We start from the raw sequence: 24,795 nt of genomic DNA on the forward strand, positions 1-24,795 counted from the left end.
TTGTTTCTTTCACTTTTCCATTGACAAATGTCTCATACAGGACCAACAATCTTTGAAGATGATTGGTTTGGCTAAGCAATTGGATGGCTTATAAAAATTTTATCCATCTAGCAAAGAATGCAATTTAGAATTGTCTAGTTTCAAAAATATATCTTGTAATGCCATTTTACCTTCCCATTGTAATAAATCCCCTACCTTTGTTCCTAATAATGCCTTGTGGCACTTCAGATTAGGGCATTTGTCTTCTCAAAGACAACAAACTATGTCTCTATTGTATCCTTCTATCAAAGTTCAAAATAATAAAGATGCTTGTGATTTGTGTCATTTTGCCAAACATAAACATTTATCTTTTTCTGCAAGCACTTCTCATGCTTCAAATTGTTTTGATCTCATTCATCTTGACATTTGGGGACCTATATCTACTGCATCTGTTCATGGACACAGATATTTTTTAACTATCCTTGATGATCATAGTAGGTTCCTTTGGATCATTCTCCTTAAAACCAAATCTGAAGTTTCTTCCCATGTTAAAAACTTCATTACTATGATTCAAAACCATTTTCATACTACACCTAAAGTTTTGAGAACTGATAATGGTCCTGAATTCTTGTTGTCTTCCTTTTATTCTTCTCATGGTATTGTTCATCAAAGGTCTTGTGTAGAAACTCCACAACAAAATGGTCGTGTTGAAAGAAAACATCAACACATTCTCAATGTTGGTAGAGCTTTACTCTATCAATCCAAGTTACCTCCTTCATATTGGTCTTATGCTTTACAACATGTTGTCTTTCTTATTAATAGAGTTCCTACACCTATACTTCAAAATCAATCCCCATATTTTGTCCTTCATCACAAAGTCCCAGATATTTCTTTGTTCAAAGTTTTTGGATGTTTGTGTTATGCTTCCACTTTGCATTCTCACAGAACCAAATTAAACCCTAGAGCCAGAAAGTCCATCTTCCTTGGTTACCAGTCAGGTTATAAGGGTTTTACTCTTTATGACCTCAGTTCTAGAGAAATCTTCATCTCTAGACATGTTACATTTCATGAAAACTTTTTTCCCTATCCTCACACTCCTTCTTCCACCTCTCCTGCTTGGCAATACTTCTCTCATTTTCACTCTTCACCTACTTCTCCAGACTTCCATTCTCCACCCATTATTGATGACATTCTTCATCCTTCTCCCTCATTACCAGATTCTCCATCCCCTCCACCAAATATACCACCCATTGTTCCAAATATACCACCTGTTGTTCCTAGACATTCTTCTAGAAACATTAATACTCCTGCATATCTTCAAGATTACATATGTAATAATATTACCGCATCTACATATCCTATTTCTAATTACATTTCTCATCATCATTTATCTAACACTCATTCTTCTTTTGTCATGTCTTTACATACTCAACCTAAGCCTAAAACCTATGCTGAGGCAAGTAAGCTTGATTGTTGGAAGCAGGCTATGCAAATTGAGCTACAGGCTCTTGAGAAAACTGGGACTTGGAAAATGGTGGATCTGCCACCAAATGTGAAGCCTATTGGTTGTAGGTGGATTTATAAAGTCAAATTTCATGCTGATGGGACTGTTGAAAGATACAAGGCACGCTTGGTTGCTAAAGGTTACAATCAAATTGAGGGATTAGACTATTTTGACACATACTCCCCAGTTGCCAAGCTCACTACTGTGAGACTTGTTATTGCCTTGTCCTCTATTCATAATTGGCATATACATCAACTTGATGTTAACAATGCCTTTTTACATGGAGAGTTGCAGGAAGATGTGTACATGTTGATTCCTCCTGGCATTAAATCCACCAAACCAAATCAAGTCTGCAAATTAACCAAATCTCTTTATGGTTTAAAGAAAGCTAGCAGAAAATGGTATGAAAAACTGACATCTGTGCTCTATGATCACAACTATACTCAAGCTGCTTCTGATCATTCACTTTTTGTGAAGAAAACTCCCACTTCCTTTACAATTCTTCTGGTATATGTTGATGATATCATCCTTGCAGGCAATTCTCTCATTGAGTTTGATCACATCAAGTCTATTTTGGATTCATTATTCAAAATTAAAGATTTAGGCTTGTTGAAATATTTTTTGGGCATTGAGGTTGCACATTCAAAGATGGGTATTTCACTCTGCCAAAGGAAATACTGCCTGGATTTACTTGAAGATACTGACAGCTTAGGCTCTAAACCTCTCTCAACACCATCTGATTCATCCCTTAAGCTTCATTCAGATTCTAGTGCACCATTTGAAGATGTTCCTGCTTACAGAAGATTGGTTGGGAGGCTGCTTTATCTTAACAATACCAGACCTGATATTACATTCATCACTCAGCAGTTGAGTCAGTTTTTATCCAAGCCTACACAAGCACATCACAAGGCAGCTCTTAGAGTTCTTAAGTATCTCAAAGGTTGTCCTGGTAAAGGCTTGTTCTTTCCCAGAAGCTCTTCCATCACTTTGCAGGGCTTTTCAGATGCAGACTGGGCTGGTTGTCTTGACACCAGAAGGTCAATATCTGGCCAATGTTTCTTCTTGGGTAGTTCATTGATTTCTTGGAGAACTAAGAAGCAAATCACTATGTCCAGATCTTCTTCAGAGGCTGAGTATAGAGCTTTAGCATCTGCCACTTGTGAACTTCAATGGATCCTTTATCTCCTCAAAGATTTGCATATCACATGTTCAAAGCTTCCAGTGCTTTATTGTGATAATCACATTGCTATTCATATAGCTGCCAATCCTGTCTTTCATGAACGCACTAAGCATCTTGAAATTGATTGTCACCTCATTAGAGAAAAGTTGCAATCAGGGATCCTTAAGCTTTTACCTATTTCATCCCAAGATCAAGTGGCTGATTTCTTCACTAAAGCATTGCTTCCAAAGCATTTTCATGTCTTTTTATCCAAGTTAGGGTTGATCAACATCTATCAACCTCCAACTTGTGGGGGGCTATCACAGAGTGATGAGAATGATTAGTTTTATGATGAGAATGATTAGTTTAGATAATAACTTGTTGCGCAAGTAATAGAAACTAGGGCTTTGTTATGATATTGCATGCACATATTATGATATGATGCTCCCTAGTTTATGTATATATACCTATTGTAATCATTCAACTATCAATGAGAATTCACTTTCATTCATTTCTTCTTGATTCCTGATATCTTGCACTCATAAACAGTAGTGAAGCTTGTTTGAAGCATTGTGATTTGTGGGATATATCTAAATGCAGTAGTGAAGGTTTGTTTGAAGCATTGTGATTTGTGGGATATATCTAAATGATGAAACTGTAATTATTGTTGGTATAATGAAAGAGATGGACAAGAAGTGCACGTTAGGAACTAGGAATGCGAGGGAATAAAACCGTTTCCCAATTTTAATAGAACGTGTTGTCTTTCATTCTTTATTTTATTAACTAATTAATTAATATAAATTATTTGATTGGACGGGCTCAAGAATGACGTGTTAAGGACGATACTATGCAATAATTTCTCATATGCATCATCATATACAAGTATAACACAACTAAACTTGTTCCAGGATATGAATGGTGAGTGATCATGAATGAGTTTGACCCATCCTTATAGAGTTGTTTGTAAGATGAAGGGTACAATCTTTTAAACTTTAATGAGTATTACTTTTCTCACCCTATAGCCTTCTCTCGCACACTGTAAAATTTCCAAAAATGCCCTTGTGCAATTTGGATTTTAAAATCCGGATTCATGTCTACTATTTCGGATTTTATAATCCGGACAATTCTTATGTATAATCAGCCATCAGACTCTCTCACATTTCAGCAGTTTTGAGTTTTGCTTTTAAAAACAACAAAAAAACTAAGTAAAAAAATGCTAAAAACCTGTCAAATAAAATCATAAAAATATAAAAATACCACCAAAAAATTATAAAAATCAAATAAAACTAATGCAAATTTTTTTGGATTTTTCTGAGGATATGAAAAATGGGTCTAAACGATGGAATTTTGGATTTTGAGGGGCGGAGTCCCGTAAGAAGTCCCTTCTACGGGAGTCATGGTCCTTGAATTTTTTTTTTGATTTTTTGGGGAAGTTTCGGAGAAATCCGATCAAGTAGCTCGAAACCCGGATTTTTGACTAAGTACAGGTAACAATGACCAAAAAAAGGATAAGAGTTAAGAAAATTAATATTGTCCATAAAATGGCTATACATGTTACAAACATGTTAAGGATTTGTGCTGATACAGTTCGGATTATATAATCCGAACTGCTTTTCCCTAGAAAAAGGGTGTTTAGGGGGTGTCCGGATTATGTAATCCGAAAAATCATGTAGAGCGCCCTATTTTTTTGAAGTTTCAAGATTACAAAATCCGGAAAAATCCGTAACTCATTTTTTCACCCTTAAACAAAGGAAAACACCATTCCGGATTATGAAATCCGGAAACTTCAAGGGCTTTTTTGGAAGAAAGAAAATAGGGCGCGCGAGAATCCCATAGGGTGGGAAAAGTAATACTCAACTTTAATTAGGCCTTCTCTATTTTATGTAGGACCATCTTTTTCCAATAAACTCTCACACCCAAACACTATTGAGTTTGGTGTGTGAATATAAATAATGGGTGACTCGAAATTGATAGGTTATGATACTACAATAAGTTTTGTTTTATTTTTTTGTATTAACCCCCCAGTTCTCATGGAAAATGGGTCATGAAAATCCGGAGTTCGGTCTAGAGGTAAGTAAAGTTTAGCCAAGAATTGTTTCACCCAGGAATCAAACTTAGTTCTCCTAAATAATTCGTTCTTTGGTGAAACTCATTAATCACATGAGCCTAACTGTTTTGTTGAACTCATCCTTAAAAAACTAGTTTATAATGTGAAGAGTGACACTCTTAATAATAGCTAATCATAACATTTCTCTATTATATGTAGAGAGTTCGTTTTTTTCAAACACCCATTCTTATCACGTCCTTCACTATTTGACTTGGTGTGTGAATATGAATTTTGGATGACCTTCAATAAATAGACTCTAATATTATATCATGTTTTTTTATTGGATTTAAATCATCTTTAAAAAACCAACATGTAAGATGAGGGTGTCACTACTTTTTTTTTTTTGTTGAAAGGATGAGGGTGTCACTACTTGTAAATTGTCGACCATATCTCTATTTTATAGGAGGTTTGAATTTTCAATAATAAATTCCATCTTTTTCACATTCTTAACTGATGGCGAATGTGAATCATTTTTTCATATTGAAAAAGATGGTAGAGTGAAGACACATTTTGATTTAATATATGACAAAGATCATTCATAGTCAAGACTCAAGATCATGCATTTCTCAATTTAACGAGTTAACGACAAAAATAAAAGGACATATTCAAGGTAGATCACTAGGTTTATGGTAATTCTTCAACTATGTGTTAATGGGTTCGAGTTGTGGCGCCCCAAATAATGTTTTACAACTCGAGAGTTTACATCAACTTGTTTTGCCTAGGTAAACTCGACTCGTAAACTCGACTCGAGAACTCGCACGAGTTTACCTAAAACTAAAACTATATAAAATTTATTATATGCAAGACATATATAATCTAATATAATACTGTAAATAGGTCAATAGTGCAAAATATGACTTAATTACAAAGGCAAATTATATCAAACTACCATAATAAAATGTTATGCTCAACTTAGCATCAAAATATAAAAATTAACGAAAAAAATCATTAGTTTCATAAGTATTTCATCCATAAAACCATCCAAAAAAACAAGTTTCACAAGTTTATAAAGTTGTTAATAAATGGGCCAGAAAAAGGCCAATTTTTATTTTTTATTTTTTTAGATGTAAGCTCGTAAAACTCGGTAAACTCGGTCGAGTTTACACGAGTTTACCGAGTGTTAACTCGGTCAAACTCGTCAAACCTTTCGATTTTACCAGAAACCAAGTTTACCTCAGAGTTAACACGATTTTGGTACCTAAACACGTAAACTCGGTAAACTCGAAGTGTTGACACTCGATTTGCGAAACATTGGCCCCAAAGCAGAAAGATTGAAATAAAGACTTATTATCTATCCAACAGATATTTTTAATGCAATTTACATATAATATTCATAACGCTAATATTTGATTTATGAAAAATACTAACAAGTGTCCTTAAAACGTTGTTTGAGCGACAAAAGGTGGTACTAGTAGAATTCTTCCATGGCAGATTTTTAAGTTTTATGAACATGCTCAAGAGAAGAAGTTCTAGACAAGGCCACGACTAAAATGAACAAACAAGAACAAGGAAGATTTCAAAACATACACAAAAAGTGGTACTTGTTGATGAAGATTGCTACTTCTATGAGGAAGATACAATCAAAGGATGATCACCGCAAGAGATGTGGAAGATTGCTACTATTGTTTGTTCTGTTAGAACTTGTCATAATACACTAAATGATACAATAGCATATATATATATATATATATATATATATATATATATATATATATATATATATATATATATATATATATATATATATATATATAACTACTGAGGAGTTAAATTCTTCAAAACATGATTGTTGTACTTCTTCATATGGATAGCACTCTGTGAATCATTTTACGCAGTGAAGCACCCACTGCTCAAAATGAAAACCAGTTTCCCATATCGCTCACTTATTATTATTATTCGAGGTTTTCAATATCCCCTTTTATTACTACTCAATTTAATCGATGGATACCTTTTTACCTAAATTGTTAGATATCTTGGAGTTTAATTAGATAGAGATTCTCATTCTCACTAAGCGAAATTCATTTAATATTTAAAATATATTATTAAATGATTTGATGATGGATACATACCCACCAAATTTCTTTTTTTTTTTTTTTTTGGGAAAGAATACCCATCAAATCTATCACGTTACTAACTATCTTCCATACTTCACAAGTCAGTTAAAAATTTAACCGACTTCGAAAAAAGTCAACTAAAAAATTTAACTAATTCTATATTTATATACACTACTAACTTTATTCCATATCTCCTTAAACAAAATTATTCCATATCATAAGCTGTTAGAAACGTGATTAATTCCATATTTATATACGTTACTCTATTTTCTCATAATTATAAAAAGTGGAAACGGAGATACAGAGAAGATAAAGCTATAATAAGAAAATGAATTACGATATCAAACAGAACCACCTAGTTATATCTCAGAGTTAATCACCACAGTAAGAAAGGAATGTCTTGATTTTCCAGAAAATACGACAGTACCTTGCAGATTCATAAATGTTCATGATTTTCTGAAGTCTATTAAACCATTGAAGCACCAAGAGCAGAGGATAATAATTGTGCACTTCATGAACTCCAAAATCAACGCAAACAGGGGAACCTCAATAATATAAATAATAATAATTGAAAGGCCTAACAAATTGAATACTGTTACAAATTTGAGTCCTATGATTATGCAATTGTCCCTCTATTCAATTGGTAGGATACTAACTCCATCGTATGTTTGGACGGCAAAATAAATTAGTAGTACAACTCTCAAACACGAATCTAAGTAAAAAAATATATGGTACAACAATGCTAAAATTAAGGCCGGGGTAAAATACTCCCTACAATTTATTTGCGATTATGACCGGGTGGAGGCATTGGCTTCCTACTTGCTCCTCTATCTAATAGAGAATATTGATTGGCTGAATGTTGACCATATTCCCTGTACCCACTAGGGTTACCCCGTGGAGTCCAATGCTGATCAGCTCTATATGGTTGGAAGTGTTGGTTGTGGCGACCAGCGTCGTGATGGTGAACTTGACGGGGAAATGAACCTTGAGTATTTGAAAACCGGGGATTCTGACTGTTTCCTGAGGAATGCCTTGCATTTCCGCCATTAACATAGTGGCTATTTCTATCAGAATGATGTGATCTGGGGTTTTGGTCACCTCTTGGAAAGGAATTCGAGTGATGTTGATGAGGACTAGGTATTACAGGTGGAGAGTATGGTTGGTTATAACCATAATGTGCAGTAGGAGCAGCAGCATAAGGTACATACTGTGGAGGAGCTGATAAAGGCGGTGGAATTGCAGCATAGCCTGGGCGTGATTCATAGTTATAGCCAGGGTGTGATTCATAGTTATTGCGAGGCCATGATTGCCTATGACCCCTTGGTCCATTATAAGGCATCGTTGATCCATTAGGATGATGGTATCTATTTCCATCCGTCCTGACCTGTAAGGAATTGGCAACGAGTCTGTGTGCTGCCTCTCCAAGCTCCCGACCAGAAACGGATCCTGGTGGGTTTTTCCTGAAATAGAAAACCGAGCCCCATTAACAATTTTGATCAGAAGGATGACAAAATACTTTTAGCACAAATAAACGAAAATCCTACCTTCCACTTTCGTTGTATCTCCTCCCATTATCTTCATGCCATGGAACAGGTTCAGGTTTTAGATCCCCAATTGTCACAGTCTGTAGAAACGGAGCATGATTTTTATTTATTTTTCAGCAATATTGACAGTATATGAACAGATGAAACACTAAAACATTCTAGGTAGAACACAGTATGGTCTTGCTAATTAAACCACTGAAATTGAGCAATGAACCCGAGAAGGGAAACCAGGGAGAGGAAGTTAGAGCACTATTAATAAGCAGCAGGTAGAAAATTTAATACCTTCTTTGGAAACTTAACTCCATGTGGTGGTCGAGCTATATGTTCATGTGCATCTGGAAGTCTATATATTGCACATCTGAGCACCAGCAAATAAGAAACATAACATCACTTCAGTGTTATTTAAAAGAAAAATTGAAGCAAACGTAAAGGGTGTGTGCTGAAAAGTGTGATCAAAAGAGTGCTGCTAGCATTCCTCATCATATCCATGATCATAAACAATGCTTTTATTATATACTCATCATTGGCAAACTTACATGACATGATTATCCATGATGTCTTCCATGCCTGCAATAGGGGACCTGAAGATGGGAGGGCAAGGTTCTCCACTACATAAGGATATGTAACCATTCATTCCACCACTGCATGTATCCCTAAATAACATCAGAAAGTAGTCGAGCAAGATCTTAAATTTGCCATTATAAATCGAACATATGATGCAAACAAAATAATGTGACGCATACAACCTGTTCTTTTGCTTGTCTTTGGTTTGAAAAAAGAACAATACACCATAAGTTTCAAAACAGTTGTATTTTTTTACTTTACCATTATGATTATAAGCATATTAATTTAATCCTTTCTCGTCCAAAAAGCAAGTTCAAATAATTGAAAAGCTGTGCACCAACCTTTCAACGGGGTCAATTTTTTCCTTAACATCAGCACGTTCAGAGTTGGACATGTTTCTACATTTGTTGTCGAGTGTACTAATGCATGCAGAGAGAGGATGACATGAATTCACAAAAAGCATCTCAAACATTATTGCATTTCGTCGCTTTTCCTCCGGCTATTATTTTTTTGAATAGACATAGGAAAACAAAATATAACTAAATCAGTCTATGATAAGAGGGGTGTGAACAGGAGGGGAAGGAATTGAGAACAATGAACTGAAGTGAACAAATGTGCGTTTATAAAACTTAATGAAGGAATGAGCTTACTGTTAACAAGTTTTCTACTTTCCGAACTTCCTGAAGAAGACGCACTTCATCAATAAAAGGCAACTTCGCAATACCCTAAAAAAGATAGATTTTATTACAAACAATGTTGCTGTCATGTTGGAAAACACAAAGATAAAAGCAAATGTAACGAGAAGGCAAACCTGCCAAGCATAGCGTTTGCCATTCATGTCCACTTCAAAGTCTGACACACAACGTCAAATATTAGATCGAGAAGCGATACAGACAATTCAATGAAACTTCTAAAACTTATTGAGTGTACACTGTATTATAGACATACCTATTGGATAAAAGTCAATAATTGGCGAGGTTGGATCAGTCATAAGTTTCCGATACGGCTCAGGCAGGGCATGAGAGCTGCAGATAAATCATATTTTCCAGGTTACAGAAACTTCAAGTTTAGTTTAAGTTACAACTTTAATGGAAAAAATGAGATAGATATAAACCTTGCAGCGGGAAAAACTCCAAGAAGCTGGTCAAATGGTTTGAATGGAGTACCCAACTCAAAGTTAATATTAAGCTCACCAAGGCCCTTCAGATCAGACGCAAAGGGGGCATAATGATAAGGATAAAACCTGTTTCATAGCAAGGAATCAGAAAATAAGAAAAATAATAAACATACAACAAGCAATTCTTACATAACAAGGAATCAGAAAATAAGAAAAATAATAAACATACAACAAGCAACTCTTAAGTAATGTGTATGCACTATGGATCACAAAAATATTAAATATCTAAGGCAATGAAAGTATAAAGGAAAAACACTCCTTATCTCTCATTTTCCCCATAAAAGAATTAATTCAACGGGACGATGATAACATGCAATGGGAAAGGAGGATAACAAATCGTCCTTAACAAAGAAAAAGAGACAATCAATGGTACAACCGAAGATTCACAATCTCAACAGGGTTGTCATTCAAAACATGATTGAGAAGCCTATACTAAACAAACCTCTTCAAGACAGATCTTAAATCAACTGATTACTAAAGAAACCTCCTTAAAAGAGTTATGAACTAACCAAACATGAAATTGTAGCCAAGTATTGGCATTTTTTATTTCGGACATGGGTCGGTGTCGTGTCGGACACGCTTTTGATCAAAGGTGTCTGTGCTAGAGTATGACACACACAACATTCCACTTAGAATACCATACCACATAAGGATCTACATAGAAATATCAGTAGAACAATGGTAAAACAAGTAAGGAACATGTTCAAAGCACGCACTACTTTTTTTTTTAGGGAAGAGCATGCATTAATTATCACCTGATAAATTTCTATCTAATAAAAGACAAAATTTGGTTATCGCAGTTTCTCATCAAAGGTGAGGAAGGTGGAAAATACAACAAGTACCATATAAAAAGAAAAGGAAAGCCAACACAACTTAAGATTCATACAACATTCCAGAGAAAATTAGAAAAAAAGAACTTACCATTGCCAAGAACAAACACCTTCATAGTAATAATGCATCACCCAACATAGACCCTCAGTGTATTTCAAGACCTAAACAATAAATCGCGATAAGAAAACCCAGATCTTCACATGAATCAAAACCAAACTAATAAAACTTCAATTTCCCAACTTACAACATCTTTCCGTATAGCATCAAGTTCCTCGGGAGTCTGAGCAGAAAATTTTTCCTCATAATACCTCTCTCTCCAGCCTGGTTCTCCCAACTTGATCTGTTAAAACAAAAACTATTAACTACAATGAACTGAAATCAATAATCGAGATATAGGAAATCATTATATGATGACATGTTATGCTTTTCAAAGTATCGAGCTAATGTCATAATCCAGAAACACTTTAAAATGTTATGTTGCATAATTCAATTGCAAATTAAGGTGGCAATCCCAGTCATTGTGTAGCATATGGCCAAGACAGAGAAAGGGCAAGGTTGTTAATCATAACCCACAATAGCCGAACACCTTTATATACTAAAAACAGGCATTGAATCAATATCCCACACCCAATAGACACAGAGGGGGAAAGTTTGATCCGGTAAGCTTTTCCAAACATGGGAATGGCTAGGCCCCTTATGTGGCCAAGAGGTTGATTGAACCACTTGAAATTTGTCTTGGCGTTGCTACAACAACTAGGACCACATTGATTTGTCGTTGAAAAATCAAAATACAAGTCTAATCAATATTTGATAATCGTTACAAATGGATAATCCTTCAAAGCTGATGTTTCAACTTCAAAAGCAATTATTTGCAACTAAAGAACCCTCATATCCGTCACTCAGCAAACTATAAATTTCAAAAGCTTTGATTGAGCTCTTAAGATTTTGATTTAATGTTTTTCTACAATGAAGGGTCAATACTCACCAGAAAACATTAAAAGCAGGGAATAATATCAACCAGCCCATATTGCAGGGAAAATTACATAAGTTGTATAAAAAATAGATGTTTAATCAAATCATTTGAATTTTTTTAAATTTTCTTCTACAAGACTTGGGAAAAATTAAATAACCAAGACTTCACCTAATATATCCATACGCAGGATAATTTACATGCCATTTATTCAATAAATACCTACTTCAACCATCAATGAAGTTCAAAATTCCAGACACAATTATATGTGTTCTATGCTATACCTTGTCCTCATGACCACCTTTTGAGTTGAACACATCAGATTTGTCACGAAGTATCCCCTTCAGCTTTATTTTCAAGTCATCTTTGTTATCTTCAACCTGAAGAGCAGAAGAATACTAAACTTCAAGAAGAAGTACATAGAAATCACCAGCTCAAAGTAGAACTCTTAGAAAAACAATTATTTAACAAGCCATTAAAATGCTTGTTTAACTCTCTCCCAGGCTCATAATCCAGTACAAGCTTAGCTTATATATTAGTTCTATCTAAAGAATGCCTCTCCTGAAGTAGAAAACATACATCTGTTTCAAGACTATTCTCGGCTTCAACAATTGCAGCAGCAACAGTTGCTCCTGAAGATAACTTAGAAACTTTACTGGGCCTCTCAAAGACTTCTTTATTGCCTTTTCTAACTGAGGTGGGCCCAGATTGTTGAAATGGTGCAGGCGTTGGAGCTGAAGCAAGACGAGAACCGTGGAATTTAGAAACTGCAACTAGAGACTCGGGTTGAACTTGAGGCCCAACATCATCTCCTCTTCTTGCTTGTGACTTCTGACGCTTTATTCTTTCCACCGTTCGCTGTAGATATAAAAAAACAGTAAAAACACATAGGAGGAATCAGTTCAGAGCAAGCAGTCAAACATCTATTGCTATGAACATGAAAAACTATACGGCAAGATATGAACTTTCTTTGACCGCTCACATTCCCTTCAGTTCATATACAAAACTACATGGATAGAATACATGGATATAAATTGTCTAAAAATTAAGCAATTAGCACCCATTTTCCTGCACAAAGGTACAGCATAAATACAACACAGATATTGGGCATAGACTGATGATCTCTCTCTACCTTGTTTTCATTGGGGAAAAGATGCAACTAGATATGAAGGTAAAAGGAAATAACAAATCCATTATGAACCATGATTAGTGTTAAAATACAAAATGCATGAAAAATATACAACTAATCATCCATAATCATAAATTAAGACAACTTAGCAATAAATTATGCCAGCATACCGAATACTCGGCGTTGTTTCCTCTACCTATTTCAAGATCAGCCACAACATATAACTGATACATAATAAATGATATTTACAGTTCTTGACCATCGACCAAATCATACTGCTGGCTAATATAATGATATAGTTATCCAAGATCAACAGACCTGTTCCATTCGAGCTCTTTTCTGGAATATGCTATCTTCATATGATCCAACAGCCTGAATAAAATGCTCGACTCTGCTCAAATTTGGCTGAGAAAAGAAGGGGGAAATAAACATTATACACAAGCTTGATTTAGATGGAAACGACACAGATACTACAAATATGCCAATCATCACCCTTGTTACTATCAAGAAAGTACCTTACTACCGTTTGTCAAATAGCCACCCATTCCCTTAAGTTCCTTCTTGTATACTGCCATCAGCAAGTTAATCGCACCCTATAAAAAATAATGGAAGTTCAAAAAATTGTATCATAATGGAAGTTCAAAAAATTATCGGCATAAAAATGTGCATTTCAGATAATAAAAGACCGGTATCATAATTCGTCGGCATAAAAATGTGCATTTCATATAATAAAAGACCGGTATCATAATTCGTTAAGTATCAAAAACAACTACTCCTGTATACTTGAAGACCAAGTACTTTCATTAAGGACAATCCGCAGATTATTGCTAATAAAATACAACCCTTACCTCACGAATCTCTAGTGTAGGCATATGTGGTAGGAAATCATTGCCAACGAAAAAGCATATGAAGATAAAATCATCCAATATGCATTCAAAATTGATCTCAAAAGGAGCATTAGGTATTCTCATCTCATACTCCAGATATTCCCTCAGAGTCCAAATATTCAGAAACTACAAACGAAACATGCAGAAGTAAGAAGTAAATCCCAAAGCCCCGTCACTATTTCATTGTGAATTTCAAAATTTATCTCAAACCCTGACCTGGAAAGGCTTTTTAGCAACAATAGCGTCTCCTTTTTCATCAAATTCTCCTGACTTCCTTTTAGCCTTTCCTTCACAGTTCGCAGCCATATGACCCATTTGACCACACAGGAAGCACTTGTCTTGACCAGGAGTAAATACAACCTGAAACAACCCATTATTTATCAATGTGTCAATCCCTAGGAAAGTCTGACAGAAACAGCAATCATTATTTTATAATATTTAACATCGTTTAATTGTTTTACAATGCTGATATGCACTAATTCAGAGACTCAAAATACAATTTCAGTACACAAACCTCTCTAAGAATTGAAAAATGGACTTCATGGGTAGCCAGACCCAACATAATCAAATCAGCATCCTGTCATAAAACAACAAAATGATATGAACAAGTTGATCAAGTCCAAGATAGATAATGCATTGAAGACATAGAGTGAATATCAAGAAGAAGTTGCTTTCCAAGAGTAGCAAAATATTGGAAGATAGATAGATATATACCAAACCATACAGGCAATGTCGTGTATTCGGATCGAATCCTTCAAGATTTCTTTGAAGGCGGATATAGGACATAATCTTATGCTCCCCTTCACCGGGAACATTTGCATCAGAAAGAATAACCTTCAGATATACACAAAAATCACAGTATTATACACTCCACTGAGACACACATACTGCAGCCATACAATTTAGATAACAAATACAATGAACTTACCTTTATGTTACTCCAACCAGGATCATTGTTCAACCTAAGATGCACATAGTACTGTAGTGCAACTGACAGAACAGCCATGAATTCAGTTCCAGGTGTGATGACATTTGAATCAAAAGTTGCCGACTCCTCTTTAGGAGGAAGTTTTCTGCCCTCCCTCTCAAATTCCTCTCGTAACCTTGATTCTTCAATAGCCTATCACACAAGAGAACACCAGTCAAAAAAGGTGAATCAAGTTTACGCTTTAGCAAAATATTTCATTATTTTCCCGGTGAATTTAAAGTTGAACATGTATCACTTAGTACTACTACAATGCTATAGCACTACTACAACTACTATTTGGCAACACTTGGTACTCAATCGCTTATTGTTGAGTAATAGCAGTTAGTTAAAATTTCCCTACACTATAGTGCCTATATTTTCTGAGCAATAGCAGTTTGTTAAAAATTCGCTACACTATAGTGCCTATATTTTCTTAGCAATAGCAGTTCGTTAAAATTTCGCTACACTATAGGGCCTATATTTAACAACAATTACGTCAAGACTATGAAAACGACATAAAAATGCAGCAGGAAAATACCCAATACCAGAGTTTTCTATATTTCAATAAACTCATAAGTAATCAGACCAATGTGCAGCATTGGTCTATGTATAGTTAATGGAAATCGCTGCACATTAAAAACCACGAAAGATTAAATTCTCCAATAAATCACAAAATCAAAAGAATGAAAAAACTCATCACAACATACCGCATCAGATGCATCTTTAGCAGCCCTAAACCGCCTTGACCGCTGCTGGTTCATTTTAGCCCTAGGCGCAACACCATCTATGCAATTTAAAACCGAAAAATCAATTAAGCGTCACCAACAACCAAAAAAACCATGAAAACAAACAATCAGAAAACAAAGATAGAACACGAACCAATAGCCATAAAGAGAAGCTTCCTAGGCCGCACCATGTTAAACAGCCTATCAATATAATCAAACATGCACTCAAACACCTCCTCAAAAGAGGTCGGGGATGGCTGCAATCAAATAACACAAAATCATTCACATTTCTCTAAATCCTCCAACAACAATCAGAATAAGAAGAATAAACCATTGATCTAGTCCCTAACTATCACCCTCATTCAATGTAGGGCTTGTTTGTATTGTCTTATTTGAGCTTATCTACTGGCATAAGTTTTGTTAGACTATTTAAAAGAACCTATTAAAACAGCTTCTGACAATTTTCACAAGCTTTCTTTGGCTTGTTTTCTTGTGTTCTCCGATATAGCTTATAGAAACAGCTTATAGCATAGACAAAAACAATTTACCATCATTTTATGTTTTTCTATAAAAATAGCTTATCTAAGCTTATGCATAAGAGCTTACAGTGCTGGTACTATAAGTTGCAAATAAGTTGTTCATTCAAACAGGCCTTTAGTCTATAAAATCCGTCAATTCAGTAACTGCTATTAAGATATCACATATCAGGGACTAGATTGATGAATGAAATTGATGAATTTTCTATAGTTTACAACTGCTTAGTATATTAATTATATATAATATATAGTCCAAGGACTAAACTGAAGTGAGGTTAATAGTTTAGGGACTAGATTGATGGATAATTCAATAATAATAATAATAATGATAATATCTCAAAATCAATAGTAATGATAATAATCGTCAAATAACTCAAAATCATTAACATTTCTCCGAATGGAATAATAACAAGAACAATTAAAATCAGAATTATGATAATTAACTAAAAAAATGAATTGAAAATTTGGAAAGAGAAGAAAGAATACCCTATCTTCAGGATGAAAACAAGGATGAATGATACCATTCATGTCAAGGTAAAGGTTGTCATATTCAAGGTTATTAGGGTTGGGTTTGCTGGTGTCTATCGGAATTTGAACTCCTTCGATAACTACCGGTTCCTCTTCGACCGCATCGACAATAACCATCGGGTATTTCTCGGCGAGCCACCTGTAGAAGGCCGGAACTCCCATAGTATGGAGAAACTCAGATCGGAAGAAGGAAAAGAAATATGTTAGCGCTGAATGACGAGATTTCGTGCACGGACGGGAAAGTGAATAATGAAGGACGATTTTGATTTGGTTGTTGATTGATAGTGTTCTGTGTTTTAGGGCGAAAGGGGGTGTACGGTCTTTTCGGTGATATGAATCTGTTAGGTTAATTACTCGAAGTAGCTATGCGGCGCCGCTGATGTCTCATATCACATTATATTTTTATTTTTTTTTGTTACAAGTACGAGATACGTATCTTTTACAGGTCTATTTCTTTTTCTTTTTTCTTAAATAATTTTTTCTATCTTTAAAATAAGATATTTTTATCTTTCTAAATTTTTTGTCTAATTTTTTTTGGTCTCTGATGACAACACTATCAGCATTTTGTGTTCAAGATGTCTTTTATATCATGTCTAATTTAACTCATGTATGTACATCTTATGTTTAGAAAAATGTTAAAATTATATTTAACAACTTTAAATTATTCTGTTTTAGAGTGCGTTTGTTTCAGCTTTAAAAAAAATAGATTTTGAGTTAAAAGAATCTAGAGATTTTTTTATAGAGATTTTTAAAAAAATCTAAAGCTATTTCTGTTTGTCTACTATCATAAAAATCATTTTTTTGAGATTTGAAACACTTACACTTGAGTTCCTTGCATTAAGAAAAAAATAGATTTTGGAAAAGCTACTTGAAATAGATTTTCATTTTGAGGCTAAAAATGATTTTTTTAGCAAAATGGATTTTTTAAAAATCTCAAACAAACACAACAAAAACTAAAAAAGTGATTTTTTACTCAAAAAAATAGATTTTTTTCAAAAAAAATCCAAAACAAACAGGCCCTTAATTGGTTGACTTTGGTTGGAACATTTGTCTTGCGTCCTAATGGGGTGTGGTTATGGTGCATAAGGAGATCCTTATGCACCGTGCATAATTGCTTTCTACACCCAACATAATTGCTTTCTACACCTCAAGTGAAAACTTAATTCTAATAAGTAGAGGTGTCAATAGAGCCCCAAATTTCAAAGCCCACTTAAAAAAGCTCCCACCAAGCCCACTAAATTAAAGCCCCATATTATAATTTTTTTCTTAACAATTTATTTATGCAAAATAGTTTATTCGAAATAGTTTATTTATGCAAAACAACTTATTAGAATGATTTTTTAAAAACCGCTTATTCAAAACAACTTATTTATGCAAAACAGCTTATTCCGATCTCATTTTAAAAAGCAACTTATTCAAAACAGCTTATTTATGCAAAACAACTTATTCGAAACAACTTATTAGGATCACTTTTTTTAAAACCGCTTATTCAAAACAGCTTATTTATGCAAAACAGCTTATTTGTTCAAAACAGCTTATTCAAAATAGCTTATTTATACAAAACAGCTTATTCCGATTTCATTTTAAAAAACAACTTATTCAAAACAACTTATTTATGCAAAACAACATATTTATGCAAAACAACTTATTCAAAACAGCTTATTTATGCAAAACAACTTATTCGAAACAACTTATTTACACAAAATAGCTTATTTGTGCAAAACAGCTTATTCAAAACAACTTATTTATACAAAACAACTTATTTGTGCGAAACAGCTTATTCAAAACAGCTTATTTATACAAAACAACTTATTCCGATTTCATTTTAAAAAACAACTTATTCAAAACAACTTATTTATGATAAACAACATATTTATGCAAAACAACTTATTCAAAACAACTTATTTATGCAAAACAGCTTATTCGAAACAACTTATTTATACAAAATAGTTTATTTGTGCAAAACAGCTTATTCAAAACAACTTATTTATACAAAACAGCTTATTTATACAAAACAGCTTATTCCGATTTCATTTTAAAAAACAACTTATTCAAAACAACTTATATATGCAAAACAACATATTTATGCAAAACAACTTATTCAAAACAGCTTATTTATGCAAAAACAACTTATTTGAAACAACTTATTTATACAAAATAGCTTATTTGTGCAAAACAGCTTATTCAAAACAACTTATTTATACAAAACAACTTATTTGTGCAAAACAGCTTATTCAAAACAGCTTATTTATACAAAACAACTTATTCCGATTTCATTTTAAAAAATAACTTATTCAAAACAACTTATTTATGCAAAACAACATATTTATGCAAAAACAACTTATTCAAAACAGCTTATTTATGCAAAACAGCTTATTCGAAACAACTTATTTATACAAAATAGCTTATTTGTGCAAAACAGCTTAATCAAAACAACTTATTTATACAAAATAGCTTATTTGTGCAAAATAGCTTATTTATTCAAAACAGCTTATTCCGATTTCATTTTAAAAAACAACTTATTCAAAACAACTTATATATGCAAAACAACATATTTACGCAAAACAACTTATTTATGCAAAACAGCTTATTCGAAACAACTTATTTATACAAAATAGCTTATTTGTGCAAAACAGCTTATTCAAAACAACTTATTTATACAAAACAGCTTATTTGTGCAAAACAGCTTATTTATACAAAACAGCTTATTCCGATTTCATTTTAAAAAACAACTTATTCAAAACAACTTATATATGCAAAACAACTTATTCAAAACAACTTATTTATGCAAAACAGCTTATTCGAAACAACTTATTTATACAAAATAGCTTATTTGTGCAAAACAGCTTATTCAAAACAACTTATTTATACAAAACAGCTTATTTGTGCAAAACAGCTTATTTATACAAAACAGCTTATTCGAAACAACTTATTTATATAAAATAGCTTATTTGTGCAAAACAGCTTATTCAAAACAACTTATTTATACAAAACAGCTTGTTTGTGCAAAACAGCTATTTTGCACAAAATAAGCTGTTTTGAATAAGCTTTTTATGAGTTAGAGAGAGAAATGAGTATGGATTATGAGTTTCTTTACTGGAACGTTGTTTAACATGTTATACACTGAAATTATTACTGAAACCATAATTATGGTTTAATGGTTTTGATAATCATGTTTGTGAAACCAAGATAAATGTGTAATGATTTTTAATGAAATTATTATTGTTAGATGGTTTTGAATAATGATTAAGATGTTATACACTGAAATTATTACTGAAACCATAATTATGGTTTAATGGTTTTGATAGTCTTCTATGAGAAACCAAAATAATTGTCTAATGGTTTTGCTATGGCTATGGTTTCTGTGAGTTGGTTTCAAAACCATTTTGCTGTGGAAATGGTTTCCGTGAGTTGTACTCCAAAACCATTTTGCAGTGAAAATGGTTTCCGTGAGTTGTACTCCAAAACCATTTTGCAGTGAAAATGGTTTCCGTGAGTTAGACTCCAAAACCATTTTGCAATGAAAATGGTTTCCGTGAGTAATGCTAACACCAGATCCGAACCGGATTGATCATAAACAACACAATTCATCACAACATTCTCAATAATTCATCAAATCCGAATTCCAGCTTATACCAACAGATTTCACATCGAATCATTTCCCAATTCCAGTGAAAATGGTTTTGTAATAAAAAATTTGTGATAAACATTTAAATCATTATTAAGTAACCACTTAATAGTACACACTTATAACCTAATGTGAATTAATCAATAAGTAACCACTTTTTTGTAAAGCCTCGTCATCTCTCTTTTATTTCTTACGTTGTAAAACGAATTTCTGACTTTGTCTAAATATAATCGCGCTTTAATGGTTTTAATAGACTTGTATGTGAAAGAAAAATAATTGTCAAATGCTAAATAAAATAAAAGAATAGTGAAAATTATTATTGACAAATGATTTTAAATAAAAACTATTACTTAAACCATAAGTGTGGTTTAATGGTTTTGATAGTGTTCTACCCGAAACCAAACTAATTGTTTAATGGTTTTGCTTTGGGTATGGTTTTTGTGAGTTGTACTCCAAAACCATTTTGCTGTGGAAATGGTTTATGTGAGTTGTACTCCAAAACCATTAGATGTACTTAATGGTTTTCTTTGATCCAACATGGTGCATATCACAATCAAAAATAAAAAACATATGGAATTTTCTAACCATAACAGAACATTTTCAAAACCATCAGATTCAGGCACCAACTTTGAATTCTTAGCAACAGAATCACAATTCTCAGAAAAATTCCCAATTTGATTTCGACAATTTCTCAAACCAAGTCCATCATCAATTTTCCCAAATTCAAATCAATCCCTAATCCCTCCAACTCATTACTCCCAATTCTCCTCCTCTTCAACGTCGTCCTTTCACAATCAACGTCGTCCTTTTTCTTCCAAAAATCAAGAATGCAAAGGAACTTGAAAATCTCCAGCAAACTTCATCACCAAACCAATCAAACCCATCATCTATATGTAACCAAAATTGAAAATCATAGCAAGATTCGAATTCAAACACAAAATCATCGGTAGTAACAGTTGACAAATTCCTGAAAGGATGGGACCTGAGAATTGAACCAAAACAAGTGAATGAAATAAAAGTGAAGAAAATATGAATTTCAATCAAAACAGAACACAGTAACATACCTTTGATTTTCTCAATGCGTCTCTTGATTTCTTGTGAACAAGCTTCACAATACATGTGAACTTTCAGAATCACTATCATAACCTTAGGCTGCACCATATAATAAAATAAAAATGATAAAAATGATCCATCACAGATTCAGATAAATTTAAAAAGAAAAAAAAATTAATTAACCTCTTCAGCTTTCTTTTCTTCCTCTGGCTTAGGTTTCTCTTTCTCTTCAATTTTTTTTCTCTTGTTCTAAAGGTGGTTTTGGGATCGGAGAAAGAAGCTCAACTTGTCTATGACTCTTCCTCTGAACTCTTTCAAGAACCTTCAATGGATCCGCTTTTTCTCCTTTAACAACAACCTTGTGAGATTTGCAATCAGTAACCACATCTTCATAATTATAAATCTACACGATTTCACGCATAGCGTTCCGCAATTCAAAATTGAAATCTCTACAAATTCACAATCACGCAAACTTGTCACGAATTACAATACACACATACCTCGGAAGAATAGGGATGATCTGCAATTCCGTTTGGGATCGGCGACCTAGGAATCGAATAAGCTGTTTGTGCAAAATAGCTTATTTTGTGCAAAATAGCTTATTTTGTGTAACATAGCTGTTTTGCACAAATAAGCTGTTTTGTATAAATAAGTTGTTTTGAATAAGCTGTTTTGCACAAATAAGCTATTTTGTATAAATAAGTTGTTTCGAATAAGCAGTTTTGTATAAATAAGCTGTTTTGCACAAATACGTTGTTTTGTATAAATAAGTTGTTTCGAATAAGCTGTTTTGCATAAATAAACTGTTTTGAATAAGTTGTTTTGCATAAATATGTTGTTTTGCATAAATAAGTTGTTTTGAATAAGTTGTTTTTAAAATGAAATTGGAATAAGCTGTTTTGTATAAATAAGCTGTTTTGAATAAGCTGTTTTGCACAAATAAGCTGTTTTGTATAAATAAGTTGTTTTGAATAAGTTGTTTTGCACAAATAAGCTCTTTTGTATAAATAAGTTGTTTCGAATAAGCTGTTTTGCATAAATAAGCTGTTTTGAATAAGTTGTTTTGCATAAATATGTTGTTTTGCATAAATAAGTTGTTTTGAATAAGTTGTTTTTTAAAATGAAATCGGAATAAGCTGTTTTGTATAAATAAGCTGTTTTGAATAAGCTGTTTTGAACAAATAAGCTGTTTTGCATAAATAAGCTATTTTGAATAAGCGGTTTTAAAAAAGTGATCCTGATAAGTTGTTTCGAATAAGCTGTTTTGCATAAATAAGCTATTTTGAATATGTTGGTTTTTAAAATTAATCGGAATAAGCGGTTTTAAAAAAGTGATCCTGATAAGTTGTTTCGAATAAGCTGTTTTGCATAAATAAGCTATTTTGAATATGTTGGTTTTTAAAATTAATCGGAATAAGCTGTTTTGCATAAATAAGTTGTTTTGAATAAGCGGTTTTTAAAAAATCATTCTAATAAGTTGTTTTGCACAAATAAACTATTTCGAATAAGCTATTTTGCATAAATAAATTGTTAAGAAAAAAAATTATAATATGGGGCTTTATTAGGCCCACAAATAAATAGATTTTATAGTGGACCCAAATAATTCTTTTCACTTGGGGTGTAGAAAGCAATTATGTTGGGTGTAGAAAGTAATTATGCACGGTGCATAAGGATCTCCTTATGCATAATAACTTTTGCCGTCCTAATGGAGGTTGTGGAATGCTTTGGAACCATGAACGGACCCATACATTTGATATTAGCGTGGCTAAACTTTCAAAACAACTCTATATATTAACAAAGTAAATTATTAACACCTTAAGCACTACAACAAGATGGTTTGTGCGAGTGCAATATCACCATGGTGTTACAGGTTCAATTCTCAGCGTCATTAATAATACATATACTGCTAGGTCAAGAAAGAAATCAAGAATAATACATATACTGCTAGGTCAAGAAAGAAACCATGAAATAAGGTTCAACGAACTAAGAGACAAGATGAGTGTCGATCAAGTTGTATACAAACTACTCCAATTTGTTAATGTTTTCCATTCTATCGTTGCATTTTTGCACACAACAAGAAATTAAGGGCCCTCCATTATGTCGTTACTTTTTTACAATCGACCTACCTTGTAATCTAACAAACAACATCTCCAATAGGAGGTATCTCTTGTCATTCTTAGCTTAGTTTTATGAGATTAATTTGGGTTTGTCATTTGAATCTCTACCTAGTGGAAAATGACTTCTATGACAAGCAGCTTGTCTACGATGTTCAATAGTATAAATCAATTTCATAAAATGAAAAGCAACACTTGAAACTACTTAAACAATTCAAAATAAGATCTATTGATATTCTTGAGGGTTGCATTCTAAAAGTAAATAAAAATAAAAATTGATAAAGTGCTTAAAGCGATTGTTAGAGTGTAACTCACTCTAGCAATTCATGTGGTTGCACCATTGGTAAAGCTCTACTGGTGCAACCACTGACAACCCAAAACATGCAAGCACATATTTATTTATTTATTCATTATCTGTATTATTTTGTAGTGTTTTTGCTAATTCGAACATAATCAAAATATATTGTCTCTTTTTTCTTTTTGAGTAATTTTTTTTTGCCAAATCAAATATACTGTCATCGCATATTCTTATGTCAATAAATGAATATAATAATACATTTTTGGAATAGTGAGCAAGATATGGCTTTGCAAATGAAAACTTTGCCGGAATAGAGCCTCCATGTATACCAAATTTTCAGATAAGTAGCTATAGAACAAAACATCTGATTATGTCCTTTCTTCAACAACAAAAAATTGTTATGTTCTTCTTCACATTTTCTATCTATATACCGTTCTTCTAAGTACGCATTTGCGTGAGCGTTTAGTCATCTCAGACGTATGTTGTGGTTGCTTTTTACCGTGGAATCAAAAGGCTACAAATGGCAACTTTAGAAAAAATGCACATTGACCTTTTGAATTATTCTTCTATGTTTAGTACATGAGTTACATGGGATTTTGTTTGTATAAGTAATGAAATTCTAATCTTTTAATGGTGATTTTGTTTTTGCAATTCTAATTGATCTCTTGCTTGAAATACATTATAACAAACTCCCACCATTTTATGTTGTTGTCAGTTTAAAAAATACAATAAAAAATTGATGTTATGTTACATCTTTTCAATGTAACATTAGTATTTTTACTCAAATAAATAGTGCATAATGAACAATTCTCAAACCATTATACTTAACTTGTATGACAATCACCAATGCTTAATTTCAATAGTTAATAAAAATAATTTAGTCATTCATTCATTAATTCGTTGATTGCCATTTTTTTAATTCTTGTTAAGAAACTTGCACGATATGGATCCACTACGAGACCAATCCACAAAAACATACATTAGATATGGATTTAGTTGTCTCTCAAATGAACGACTTTAGAAATCAAACTCATGTTTTTT

The 24,795-nt window shown here is 33.0% G+C and overlaps 1 protein-coding gene and 1 long non-coding RNA gene across 3 annotated transcripts; both read right to left on the minus strand.

Annotated features, from left to right (window-relative positions):
* Window positions 1–7,329: 7,329 nt before the first annotated feature.
* Window positions 7,330–17,028, minus strand: LOC146951768 (5'-3' exoribonuclease 3-like). Of its 2 annotated transcripts, none has more exons than XM_085754911.1 (23): window positions 16,620–17,028; window positions 15,752–15,854; window positions 15,580–15,656; window positions 14,834–15,025; window positions 14,620–14,739; window positions 14,420–14,482; window positions 14,122–14,265; window positions 13,867–14,031; window positions 13,534–13,611; window positions 13,337–13,423; window positions 12,469–12,747; window positions 12,174–12,269; window positions 11,164–11,259; window positions 11,010–11,080; window positions 10,026–10,154; window positions 9,860–9,936; window positions 9,723–9,763; window positions 9,562–9,636; window positions 9,253–9,410; window positions 8,884–8,988; window positions 8,630–8,705; window positions 8,348–8,427; window positions 7,330–8,263 (listed from the first exon to the last, which is right to left on the minus strand). In XM_085754911.1, the coding sequence occupies exons 1-23, from the start codon at window positions 16,821–16,823 to the stop codon at window positions 7,582–7,584; spliced, it is 3,198 nt and encodes a 1,065-aa protein (XP_085611037.1). In that variant the 5' UTR covers window positions 16,824–17,028; the 3' UTR covers window positions 7,330–7,581. The 2 variants fall into 2 exon arrangements, with proteins under 2 accessions (XP_085611037.1, XP_085611031.1); XM_085754905.1 differs by having other exon boundaries at window positions 8,884–9,000.
* Window positions 17,029–20,886: 3,858 nt separating this feature from the next.
* Window positions 20,887–21,921, minus strand: LOC146951769 (uncharacterized). Its single transcript, XR_015032259.1, has 3 exons — window positions 21,526–21,921; window positions 21,354–21,441; window positions 20,887–21,271 (listed from the first exon to the last, which is right to left on the minus strand). It is a non-coding gene; the product is annotated as an uncharacterized LOC146951769 (long non-coding RNA).
* Between the last annotated feature and the right edge of the window lie 2,874 nt (window positions 21,922–24,795).

Source organism: Medicago sativa, chromosome 1, assembly GCF_051527215.1.
Source record: "Medicago sativa cultivar Bolivia chromosome 1, Bolivia_mono, whole genome shotgun sequence".
NCBI lineage: Eukaryota > Viridiplantae > Streptophyta > Magnoliopsida > Fabales > Fabaceae > Medicago > Medicago sativa.

Excerpts from the sequence above, each read along its gene's own strand:
- LOC146951768 (XM_085754905.1), bottom strand. The coding sequence starts at position 16,823 with ATGGGAGTTCCGGCCTTCTACAGGTGGCTCGCCGAGAAATACCCGATG. Across the intron at positions 13,612-13,866 it reads CTACACTAGAGATTCGTGAG|GGTGCGATTAACTTGCTGAT; the intron begins GTAAGGGTTGTA and ends TATTTTTTATAG. Across the intron at positions 8,706-8,883 it reads ATCATGGATAATCATGTCAT|ATGTGCAATATATAGACTTC; the intron begins GTAAGTTTGCCA and ends GCTGGTGCTCAG.